Consider the following 12898-nt stretch of genomic DNA (forward strand, 5'->3'; position numbering starts at 1 on the left):
TGTAGTGAAAGGCCCATTTGTCTGGAGGTGGAGGGGGCAGGGGAGAACGGAGGGGGGGGGGGGGGGGGGGGGTGTCAGACATTGTTGTGCCTCAGCAGGGGCTGGTGATCTTTACTGAGACAGATCTGGTGCAGAAAGAGCACCGGAGAAGAGAAGGAGTGGCTGTTGTGTGCATGCCAAAGTGGCAGCAGGGTGTGAGGCCGGCCCACTCCACTCTTCATTTACACTCCAGTGAGAGCATCTGTCAGCCACTATGGCTACAAGGATGAGCACACAACAATATCATACTCAAAGCATCAGCGTGCTGCTTCATAAATCCTCAACCGTGAATCTTTGTATTGCAGAAAGCGCTGGGCGTGTATCAGGACTCAGGAGAACATAGCCCTCGTGTTTACACCATGATCTAAAGCTAGAGTGGGCCAACCGGTTTTGTGCGTAGAAATAATGGACTGAAAATCTGAGATTCAAGAGAGCTCTGCATGATCACAATACATGCACACCCTGTTCAGCAGCTTAATTAACCACAATGCAACTAGATTTATATACTGACAGCTAAAATACTAACTTTGTGCAATTTAGCACAATTAAACCTTCCTTCTCCAATACATAGTTATGTAAGATAATAAAACTAATTTAAACTACTAAAATAAATATATACGCATGTAAAAATTATAATTATATATGTACTCATTTTAATTATGTATGTATGTATACATGTATAGCATGATCGATGCAGGAAACACTGCTGTATTACAGTAATGAGAATGAGATTCATTTCACATTACAGTAACATGAATTTAAGAGTTTGTGTTTGTTAGAAAAAAACAAAGCAAAAAAAAAAAATCAATGGTCAAAATAAAAATGTTTTCAAGACATTTCACCCAGTGAAACAACAAACATTACTATATCATTACTAACTGACTTACATTTTTACCAGAGCTACATCCGTAATGACCACAACATGCATTTCATTTCAGAATGTATTAATAACAGTACAGTTTAAAATACTGGAGTGTCAAAATATCATTAGTGACGCCATGCATCAGAGCTCAGCAGCACAGCTATTTTAAGCAACTTGGTTATTAAGCTGCTCTATGCTTATCACTGATGAACAGGAAACACGTTTCAATAATAATTCCTCCGAGTGTGAAAAAGAAGAACAAATACGAGTGTCAGTAATGTTTAACGACAATTATTCATTATTATGGTGGAGAAAGATTTTAATGAGCAAGATTAAAAAAAAAAAATAATAATAATAATAATAATAAATATATATATATATATATATATATATATATATATATATATATATATATATATATATATATATATATATATATATATATATATATATATATATACACATATACACACAGTATACAGACTATATTGCCAAAAGTATTGGGTCACCCCCTTCTAATGAACATCTTTGACTACTTTAGTAATTTCTATGAGTACAAATCTTAATGTTTAAGAATATAATGATATTCTAGGGAATTGTGTGCTTCTAATTTTATAGCAACAGTTTGGACAGGACCCTTTTCTATTCTAACATGACAGTGCCTCTGTGTTTAAGGCACGGTTCAAAAAGACATGATTGATTCAGTCAGTGTGGAAGAACTTGACTGGTCTGCAGAAAGCCAAGTCCTAATCCCAGTTGAACACCTCTGGACTGGTGTGACTTTATATGCAGACCTTGAGCCAAAAACTCATCACCAAACACCAATGACTTGTACATAAGGGTACAGTCATTTCAGACACGTCCAAAACTGTTGCAACAGAGATGGAAATACAATTTTTAAATACATGAATTATGTTTCCATCTTTGTTGCCACAGTTTTGTTAGTGCCTTTTTCTGTTCTGTTCAACACTTTTGTCCTTATATTGTCTATACAAGTCATTGGTGTTTGGTGATGAGTTTTTGGCTCAAGGTCTGCATATAAAGTCACACCAGATGTGTTCAGCTGGGATTAGGACTTGGCTTTCTGCAGACCAGTCAAGTTCTTCCACACTGACTGAATCAATCATGTCTTTTTGAACCGTGCCTTATACACAGAGGCACTGTCATGTGTGTTTTTATTTTATAATATATTTATTTGTTTTTATTTTAATTTGATTCTTGAAAGATTTATATAAATTAATCCATTTATCATCACTAAACCAATTTATCATCAATTTGTAAATCAATTTTTACGTATTAAGAACTTGGTATTCCAATTTAATCAATGCTAATGAAAAAAAAATCATCAGGTTGCTTTTGTTTTTATTTTTTACAGTAAACTAAAAACAAATTCAGAGTACCTACCTTCAATGTGCTGTAAAGCTGTAATCTGAAATGCTGCTTTACACTAAACTATTGCTTCAATCCTAAATACTATACAGGAACAATGTCTAGGTAAAACAATCTTTTCACAGACTTAAAAGCTTTTAACCAATCTGCTTAAAGGATATCCTGTTATGTCTTACATGTCATTCTTCAGTGTAGGGGTGAAAGCAAATGAAGTCTAGACACAAAGGAACAACAAATGACTTTGAACTGGCATAACCTTAGGATTAAAACAGAATGCCGCATGGCTGAAGGTAACAAAAGATGCGTTAGCCACATACACGGTGCCGTACAATGCATCACCTGCGGTGATAACAGATGAGATGAACACCAATCATCTTCAACTAGGCCTGGGTGGCCAAAACTGTTCAATCCTGATATTGCTACTCTACTAGGTAGATCAACAAGCGAATCTCTCCCTCAGAGTTACCTTCTGATGCTTGTGTTTCAATCCCTGCAGCACTGAAAGCTATCTGTCATCACGGAGATGACCAGACAGACAACCAGTCTGCTGTTCTGCAGTGACGTCAGTGGCAAAGACCTGTGAGAGCTTACCATTAGAAAACACTCTGACTGACGTTTTTCAGCCATCATGAATGAAAAGTATGTGAGGGCTGAGCAAACTGTGGTTATTGATACATTTATTGAATTTTCCCATGGCTTAGTTTCCACTAATCACTTGTTATGAAAAAAATCTGAGAATGATCAATAGCAAATGGCAGAATGATGAAATTAGACAAGAATTCTTACTTGATTTTTCTGGTCTAAAAAGCAATAACCAAGCAACACGTAATGCTGTGAACCAGCAAAATACAATAAAATACAACATTACAATTGTTTTCTTCTAAACCACTTGTCTATATAAAATGATCAACATTGTCGCTATCTGCAGATGTTTTAGGCTTGTTGTTGTTTGGCCATTTGGTTTCTGAATTGAGATTTGGGACAGTTTGGATCACATTTATATAAGAAATGCATAATACGCTGCAAGCAACATGACAGGATTATACTAAACCAAACCAAACATAAGCATGAATACTGGTTGATGCAGAATTTAAGACGCCAGCATTGCTAAACAAGCATACCATGCAACAGAAAAATTGATAAAGAAAGGTAGGACTAAAAACAAATCTAATATCTGAGAAGGCTTTTTTAGAAACATATGCACAAAAAAGCAGTTTAGGTCAGTGTTGTTATTGTTCACTAAAACTACTAAAAATAGTTTTCAACAATTGAAATAAAAGAAAATATATATATCAAAAAACTTAATCTTGTGAAAACGAGAAGACATTGCCTTGGCAACTAAAATAAATAAAGTAAGTTAAAGCTGAAGTACTAAAACTAGTAAACCTGAAATAAAAATAAAGTCAGACTGCAACTCATACTGCAAAATTAACGTGACAATAAGGCATTAATAAAAATAAAAAAGTGACATTAAAGCAGGCTCTATTTGACCAGATGAATCACCCGTAGTTCAAGCCAGCATTGCCAGATCCACAGTTTTTCTCTACACCAAACATTTGTAGCACGCCTCGCATCCAATAATCACTAAGAGCTCTGTGCTTTCTTACTTCTGATAAGAAACAAACTCTCAGCTTTCAAATCCTGTACATTCTATCACGAAATACAAACAATGAATGCCATTTTGATGCTTTTAAATGTGACGTGACATATCGCTATTGCACCTCAGTTCAAGTTCAAGTCTCTTCCAGTTTAATAAGTTATAGCGTAAAATACACATGAATGTACATCATAAGATGTTGAAAGATACAGTATGGTTTACCAAAATGTATCATGTCTGTCTAATGTAATCGCTCAATCAGTGTTTCAACCGCAGAAAGATGCCAATAAAATTGTGAACAGTATGTCACTTAACGTGACATTTACCTCAGCAAAGTTATTCCGCTGTTCACAGTTCATAAGTTAGTTATAAAACAACACTGAAGAGGAGCTTTTTTTACTTATAATTATACATGCATGTTTGAATAAATCTGGCATTAAGGTATTTATGAAGAAAAAAAGGAAAGTTTAAGTTTAAGTTTATGGTAACAAAAGTGGTTAACATTCAACCTGTTCTTTTTCATCAATATTATTTTTTATTTTAATTTTGTGAAAGGGACTTCCTCTTTTGCTGTGCTATAAGCCGGGCTTTGGGTGCTTTCACTTTCGAATTCACGACCGTCACTTTTTACAAGAAATATAATTGTCTGTTTTGCTTCACCGTTTAAAACTAAAACAAATGATTGAAATATGGATTCATTGTTATTCTTAATTGAAAAGCACAACAACAATAAAACAGTAGGCTACAAACTAACTTATATAATTAACAAACGAATAAGACGAGGCGTGGCATAGGCTACACCAGAACGTTTAGCAAACACTGAGGAATCAAATAAATAAAGAACATTTAAAAGAAAGCCTCCATAGCGTAACGTGAGATAAATAGCAAAGACAAAACCAACATGTTCACCTTCTCTGGTTTAAGAAGCAGTCTTTTATTTTACTTTCGCTTGAAAACCAAATCCAAATCGCATTGAAAGCGCCTCTCTCACTCTTCACGTGATCAGAAATCTTACTCCTGCTGCTCTGTGCGGCGGCGCGCTTTATGTATGGAGCAGAGTAGACATTTTGGAACAGCGCAGACCATGCACTGGCACAAACGCGACCATGTCAAATTTGAACTCGCACATAAATATCGGTATTGGTATCGGCCGATATCATTCTGAATAATCAGCTATCAGCAGAGAAATTCAGTATTAGTGCATCTCTAATTAAAACTAATTAAACTGAGAAAAGCACCAAATTACTGATATAAAAATTCAGATAAAAAGCTAGTTCAGATCTAAAACTAGTATAAAAATATTAAATAAAACTGTATATAGAAGACATAAAAAAACTAAAATACTACTCAAATAAAACAGGTACTCCAATGGTATGAGTAATTCTCTACTATATAGTATACAAAAAGCAGAATATCGGTTGAGTAATATGCCGAATTTTACATATTGGCAAAACAGTAGGCATAAAAAGACCAGATGAACTACTGCATTTGCTGATATTCAAAACAAACCCTCCCATAATGCCACATGAGCTGTCAAAGTCAAAACGTTGCCACAATAAATTACTTTAAGTGTAATAGGCACCATGAAAGTTGCTCATTATGGCTAAATTGCACTTAAGTTAAATCATTTTCACTGTTGATAGGTCAAAAGACATACAAGTCAATGCCAACATGATAGAGAACTCAGTGTGTCTGTGTATGTATTTATACAACACACCTGCAAACCTACAGAAACAAACTTGAGTGCGTACAAATTCTCGTACATGCACTGACTGGCCAATGAAAACCTAGTTCTCAAAACTGGAAGCAAAGCACAAAACCGGGCAAGAACCGGACTTCATAACCATAAACCTACACCACGCACAGCCTATTACAAAACCAAACAATGCAAGCTCAATGCTGTCGAATACAGTTCACTACAGTTAACAGATGTAGGCTGAGATGTTTGCTTAAATGTATGGATCACATACCAGAAGCAAGTTTGTTTACATAACACGAACATAACTCATACATACCTGTCAGTGACTGTGGACCGTGTGTCGCTCATTGGGCTTTTGTTTTTAGCTTTTATTCGTCCTATATCCTATAGTCATTTTCAGATGCATCAGGAGAGGCATCGGTTTCTGATGTTGCATGAGTCTGTTGCATCCGTATTTTGTTGTGCTGACCAGGTTCACTATTCACAAAAAAAAAAAAAACATAACATTTATTATAAAACTTGCACCAAAACATCAATTAATCCCAGTGATTCCATACAATCATAAACATAAACAACAACCCACGAGCAGATGACTTTAAATATTAGAAAATATAAAACCATATAATATGCATTGAAGACCTAAAAGTACTTATGCATCATATTTTCCAGAGCTAACATGTTTTTTTTGTTTGTTTTTTTAACCAATCTACAAGTATCCTGAAGTAACCCAAAGAACATTTGGTTCTTCGAGTCATGGCGCTGTTTACCAAAAAAATAATCCTGCAACAATAACATCAGCACAATAACACTCCACCTCTACTGTAATTACAGTTTGGACATATAAAACAAAACTAAATATGTTCTGTATACACAAAAACGTTATATCGTTATAAAAACCTTATACTTGCTACTTTTAACAGTATAGTAACAAGTCTGGAGGCTTGTACAGATAAGTCAATAATTAAACCAAAATAACAATTTGTGATTTTCCCTTTATCGTGCAGCTGTAAATTTACCTTCATATTCAGCAGCAGCTCCCAGATGAAGACGAAACACTTCCTATTGCTCGAAGTAACACTCCTTTGACAATTAAAACACTTTTGAGCTTCCAAATGTTGTATGAGTGTACGTCCACAGCCAACACAGCAGCAGCACTACCGCAAACCCAGACTGCAGACGAGGCCTTGCTATGCTAAAGCTAACAGCAGCCTTATAACGTCCACTCCAAAAATGAGACGCGATATTTTTCCAACAATAATAAACAGCCGTGTGCATCCACACCAATCCCACAGTCATCCAGACAGGGAGAAAAAACACAAGCACTCATACACGTGTCATCTCGCGGAGAGTTCCCATGGAGAGGCGACGAAATCACTTCAGCATCAAAATAAACAAAACCACTCGACAAAGTTCGCGTAGCTCTTCCCGAGTGTTTTTTCCAGATGATACCGAGCTCGTATGGAAGCGAGGGTCCACGCTGAAATCAGTTTGGAGGTTGTAGGTTCCGGTCCATCAGAAAGTTGCGATATGCCGTGTCTCCCGCGGGGTCGCGTCTCATAACCTAGTGAGCCACCTGCACGGACAGCATTTCCGATTCACGCCAGCTCGCTCTGCTGAACTGCCCTGCAACGTGCACAAACATGCTGTCTAGGTAGACAAGCTCACTGGAATTTGAGAAACGGTCAGTGTTTTGGTTATAGTTTGGAGTGAAGATGGTAATTCAACGCTTCTCTTTCACGTTTAAGATTTACTCAAACTCTGGAAACGCGTCCAGTCAGGGAAATTTTTTTTTTATTATTTTGGATAGCTTTGAGTATTGGCTTTTTAGTATTTTGCTTATAATTACATAAAAACGTACTTGTTTTGAATGGAACATTTCATATGTAAGTTATCCATAGTGATTCGGACAAGGTTTCGCCCATTTTTTTCGTCCTATTATGTTTGTTTAAGTAACAGTCGATCATTTTTATATCTACAGTCAGCTGGCTAAATGAGTTAAATTAATCTGTAGGAAAATGTGAGGCAGTCACTGATTAAATTAAAAATAACGTCAAGCCGTAGAGTGCGAAAAACCGTTCAAGTATGTTAGTTTGCCACATGGTGGACGTTCACAAAACTGCAACGCGTTTTACTTGAGTTGGACCTTTTACGTACATTATATTGGATTTTGGTTAGTAATTATACTTTGTATAATAATAATAATAATAAAAAACCGTTTAAGATGCACATATTATTTGCAAGAAAAAGAAACAATTGAGTCATGAATCTAAAGACGATTTCTTAAAAGATTTCCACCTGAATAAAACAAAACACTCAAATAAAAAAACCTTTACAATAAATATATAGAAATATAAATATTTTAAATCAAAACAGCTTCACTGCTTTTTAGAAGAAATAATAAAACAGTATGCCAAATTACTTTCAAATCACCAATTATAACCTTTTAATGGCACTTTTTTATTTTACAATCTCTTAACAGTTAAACCACCTAGACCTCGATTTTGGTTATTAAACCCCAATATCTTAATGATTTGTAATTCAGAATTTGATCACATTAATCAGAAGAGGTGTATTCAAATCATGATGACTTTGAGTAAACTTTAATACATTGTTCATTGATCAATTGCAACATTACAACACCCTAAAACACATTATTATAATAATGATGATGATGTTTATCGATTTATCAACTGGTGTGGTCAAATCACCATAACAGATAAATAACTGATGCAAACAGCCTGTAAGTCATCACTCAGTCTCACAATTTAAAAATGGTTACATTTCAGACAAGATTAACTATTTCATTCAAGTCATTAATCACAAACAAATCATTCAGTAATCTTCCAGAAACATTTAGTAGTGTTTCATGATCATTTCTGAATATTGCACGTACTAAAAGTTTAATGGAAAAAATGTCAATGCAACATCAATATTTAAAATTTATAACAAGTAGTGTTCCTAATTACAAAAATATCACATATTTCCAGTACATAAGAGTTTAAACACTTCATTCTTTATGAGTACAAATATATCAAATTAGATTTGATTGTAAGAATTTTGAGTTAATCATAATAGCAAATAAAAAATACATTAAGACTGTTTAAGGGCTCTGACACAGCATGGATGTTTTCCCACATGTATATTACCAACCAGAAATAAACTTTAATGGCTGACATCCTATTAAAAAACATGTAAACATCTATTAGCTGCAGAGCTTTATTAGCTGGTACACTTGTTCTGATTCTCGTTCTTCTCTCCAGTGTTAGAAACGAGAGGCCAAACCACTGATCTGAGAGATCTTTCAGTCTCTCTTCACATCCTGCCCGTTGACCTCTGCCATCCTTTGGCGAGTCGTCCAGCGCTGGTATTTGAGCTGGGATTTGCGGTATGCAAAGCGGCCGATGTCAACCATGAACACCCAGGACAGCGCGTACATAGCCACACCGCCACATTTAATGATGAACTTGGGTCTCGGAGAGATCAGCTCACAGTACAGCATGTTGCCACCGACGAAAATGCGCATGAACATAAACAACAGCACGAATAGAACGTCCACCACATCTCCGAGGAAGCTGTCATAGCGGCCGGAGTGTTTCAAAAACCAGCGCGTCTGAAGGAGGGGGTTTGTGATCTCGCTGCCAAACAGCACGGCACAAGACTCGATGCCCGACTCTTCCAACCACAGAGTGAGCAGAATACCCAGGATGCTCATGGTGTGGTGGGCGAGCATCACCAGGCCCTCTGTGCGGAAGTACACACACCAGGCCATGTCAAATATAAAGTAGCCCAGACTGACCACCAAAGCGGTGATCTGCAGAGGGGTGTTCTTTGTACCTGCAAATGATATATAGTAAAAAATGAGCATTCGTCATGAAAAAATACAATATGGCAATGCTAATAAGACAACATTATATATTAGGGGTGTGAGACATGTCTGCGATAATATTGTGTTGTTTTAATGGGTTAATTTGGAATTGGCAAGATAGGATTTTGATGTTGTAGTAGAAACTATGAAGCTTTTTTTAATGACCAGAAAAAACAGTTGAGTGAATATGACTGATTCATAAACAGTCGCTTTGCCACTTGCTTTATTTCTTAATAAATCAGCCATTTGAACGAAGATATGAATCTGTAGATGTGAGTCAATGACTCACTCGTTAAGGCAAATTCCTGCATCCGAATATGCCAACTTCCCTACTCTATAAGAGCACATGAGAATAGTATGTCCAAATTAGTGCTGTCAAATGATTAATTGCGATTAATCGCATCCAGAATAAAAGTTTTTGTTTACATAATATGTGTGTGTGCTGTGTATATTTCTTATGTATATATAATAGTATATAGTATGCTATATATAGTATGTAGTATATAGCATGTATACAGGGGGAAGTCGTGGCCTAATGGTTAGAGAGTCGTAATCCAAAGGTTGCGAGTTCGAGTCTCAGGTCCGGCAGGAATTGTAGGTGGGGGGAGTGAATGTCCAGGGCTCTCTCCACCCTCAATACCATGACTTAGGTGCCCTTGAGCAAGGCACCGAACCCCCAACTGCTCCCCGGGCGCCGCAGCATATGTATTGAATGGCTGCCCACTGCTCCGGGTGTGTGTTCACGGTGTGTGTGTGTTCACTGCTGTGTGTGTGCACTTTGGATGGGTTAAATGCAGAGCACAAATTCCGAGTATGGGTCACCATACTTGGCTGAATGTCACGTCACTTTCACTTTCAGAAAAATCTGTTATGTTTATATATGAAATATATTTATTTCTAATATAAAAATTATATGAATATAAATATAGACATGCATGTGTGTGTATTTATGTATACACAATAAATACACACAGAACACCTATATATTATGCAAACAAAAACTTTTATTTTGGATGCGATTAATCGCGGTTAATCAATTGACAGCACTAGTCCAAATTCATAATATTAATGTAACAGTAGGCAAAAAATACCAACTTACAAATTCCACTGAGATTCCAAAATGTGAAAGAGTTGTAAATGGCAGTAAAACAGCACAACTGTCATTTAATGCTCGCAAACTTCAAAGTTCTTATTCAAACGTAGAACCTATGTCAGATATGATTTTGGACACAGCAAGTGACTTGCCACCATCTATTGGCAGTTTTGGTTTCTTTTTTTATTTCATATTTTAATGTTCCAAATTTAGCATTTGAAACAATCTCATAGCATCATTTATGCAAATAAAATTGCAGTGTAAATACATTCATGCAACCTCTGAGCTGCATTAAATAGGTCTGTATATAATCACACACCCCTAATATATATTAACATTTAGTACATCTTGCCTGGGTAGGTGAAAGGCCACGGTCCATCTATGTATCCAATGTAAGCAGTTATACAGACTGCAAGGATGCCATGGAATAGTGTAACTAGCCGACAGTTCCATTCATAGCCACAAGAGCCATTTGTGTAGCACAGCAAAGCATAAAGAGCAATCCACCCAGCTAAGCATGCTCCGACTCCCAGCACCAACGGTGACATCTTTATTCTGTGAACCTAATCAAATACAATGAGCTGTCACATTCACAAAACACTTTACCATGTTAGACTGCATGCATGCATTCATGAGAGTACTTACGTGATTGATTGTATAAAAATGACACTTTTCCTTTGATTCTGATGTGGAATAAGCGCTAAAACGATTCGAGTATGTCTGAAGGGCTAGCAGTGGATTTCACATTAACAGTTGAGAAATACAAGAGTCTGGCTTGTATCTGGGTGTGTCAAAAGTAGACCAAAAGTTACTGTGGCAACACTCTCCACAGCTCTTTATACTAATGCTGTCCAAACATCAGATGTAAAGCAGCTGAAGTTGAACCAGGTCAATACTAGGTTACTTTATTTGACCGTATAAATCCAGATACTGGTATAGCCTGTATGCAAGTTTGAGAACTGAGAAAGCGTTCTTATTCATAGCAGGATTAATAAGAAATAATTGATCAAATAAACACTCAAAAGTTACTGTGGCAACCTTATCCACAGTTCTTTATCTTAATGTTGTCCAAACCTTGGAAGTAAAGCAGTGTAACTATGTCAATATTAAGTTATTTTATTAAATATCAAAATGCTGATATAGTCTATGTACTTTTGGGAACTGAGAAAGGGTTCTAATTCTTATTCATAAGAGGTTCAATAAAAAATAATGATGCTCAAAAGTAACTGCAGCAACCTTATCCACAGCTTTTTATCCTAATGTTATCCAAACCATGGATGTGAAGCAGTTGAACTATATAAATATTAGGTTATTTGATCAAATATTTACATCAGGATACTGATATATATGTAGGTTTAGGAACTTAGAAATAGTTCTTTTTTTTATTTATACCAGATTCTATCAAAATAAAATTAATTATTAATAAAATACAATTAATACAATAAAATATTTTTACAAAAAAATTATTAATTTAAAACATGGTCCAGCTTTTGCAGGCAAAATTATGCAATGAAAAAAAACGGCCATTTTCAATCATAAGAGCCTGTTGCTTTTGATTAATAAAAAACATAAATAAAAAAAAAAACGTTACCAATGTTTGTGTTTATTATTTTTATGCAATATGTGGCAACAGACATTTTTATTTCCAAATGTATTCATTACAAGTCCCACTAAAAGCATCGTTAATAGCATCATTTAGGAATCGTAAAATTTCTTTCGATTCCCATCACTACTGTTGCCAAGGAGTTGTTCAGTATAAATGCACATTTCTAATGTAAAAATAAAATAAAATAAATTTAAAACTGAAATAAAATATATATTGAATAATATATATATATATATATAACTTATCTTTCTCAGAGATTCTTATTTCACAGTGCAAAACAGCTAACGTTACTGTTGGATCCAGACTTTAGCTAATCTTCTGAGCTGTGGGCTGGCTGAGGTTAAATTAATTACCACCCTTCATTAAATTAAGATGAGCGGGTTCAACGTGTAGCCATGAAATTAAATCTGGTGTTTAAAAAAGGAAAAGTGTATACCTCTTAAAATAGTCACCTCGATAGCATGTTCATTGACAGGCCGGAGGGCTCTTCAGGCTCAGCATGGATGCGGTCTTCTTCCTCCGAGCCTCCCGTTTCAGCATCACGGACACGAGGCCTCGAGGGATCTCAGTGATCATCTCCGGCATCGTCTTGGAGATGGTACGCAAGTCACCACATAAACAAAAGCCACATTTCAGCCGCTCAGCCCCTCAGCGGCTGGACAACAGCGAGGATGACAACAAAGAGGAAGACGCATCCTTACAGCACGGCGACCTCTGCTGGTACGGACCGCGGCCTTCACAACAAAAC

General features: G+C 36.0%; 2 protein-coding genes across 7 annotated transcripts in view; both read right to left on the minus strand.

Annotated features, from left to right (window-relative positions):
* The window catches only part of LOC306850908 (rho guanine nucleotide exchange factor 12-like), a 54707-nt gene extending 47494 nt beyond the window's left edge, over positions 1 to 7213 (minus strand). For 3 of the 4 annotated variants that reach the window (XM_079386867.1, XM_079386865.1, XM_079386866.1), the window contains exons 1-2: positions 6603 to 7198; positions 5903 to 6063 (exon numbers count right to left, since the gene is read on the minus strand). In XM_079386867.1, the coding sequence (XP_079242993.1) occupies positions 5903 to 5934 (32 nt within the window). In that variant the 5' untranslated portion in view covers positions 5935 to 6063; positions 6603 to 7198. Of the gene's footprint in view, positions 1 to 5902; positions 6064 to 6602 lie in introns of all 4 variants that reach the window. The other variant, XM_079386868.1, reaches the window with a different exon arrangement.
* Positions 7214 to 7925: 712 nt separating this feature from the next.
* On the minus strand, positions 7926 to 12888 carry LOC306850909 (TLC domain-containing protein 5-like). 3 transcript variants are annotated; one of them, XM_079386869.1, is made up of 3 exons: positions 12587 to 12888; positions 10897 to 11107; positions 7926 to 9420 (listed from the first exon to the last, which is right to left on the minus strand). In XM_079386869.1, the coding sequence occupies exons 2-3, from the start codon at positions 11090 to 11092 to the stop codon at positions 8888 to 8890; spliced, it is 729 nt and encodes a 242-aa protein (XP_079242995.1). In that variant the 5' UTR covers positions 11093 to 11107; positions 12587 to 12888; the 3' UTR covers positions 7926 to 8887. The 3 variants fall into 3 exon arrangements, with proteins under 3 accessions (XP_079242995.1, XP_079242996.1, XP_079242997.1); XM_079386870.1 differs by having other exon boundaries at positions 12603 to 12885; XM_079386871.1 differs by lacking the exon at positions 12587 to 12888 and adding an exon at positions 11190 to 11292.
* Positions 12889 to 12898: the final 10 nt, after the last annotated feature.

This window comes from Barbus barbus (genome assembly GCF_936440315.1).
Source record: "Barbus barbus genome assembly, chromosome: 31".
Lineage (NCBI taxonomy): Eukaryota > Metazoa > Chordata > Actinopteri > Cypriniformes > Cyprinidae > Barbus > Barbus barbus.

Bases quoted from the DNA above. Each gene is read 5' to 3' on its own strand.
- LOC306850909 (XM_079386869.1), bottom strand. From the start codon at position 11,092: ATGTCACCGTTGGTGCTGGGAGTCGGAGCATGCTTAGCTGGGTGGATT. The intron at 9,421-10,896 runs GCAAGATGTACT...TATCATTTGCAG, and splicing joins GTGGCCTTTCACCTACCCAG to GTACAAAGAACACCCCTCTG.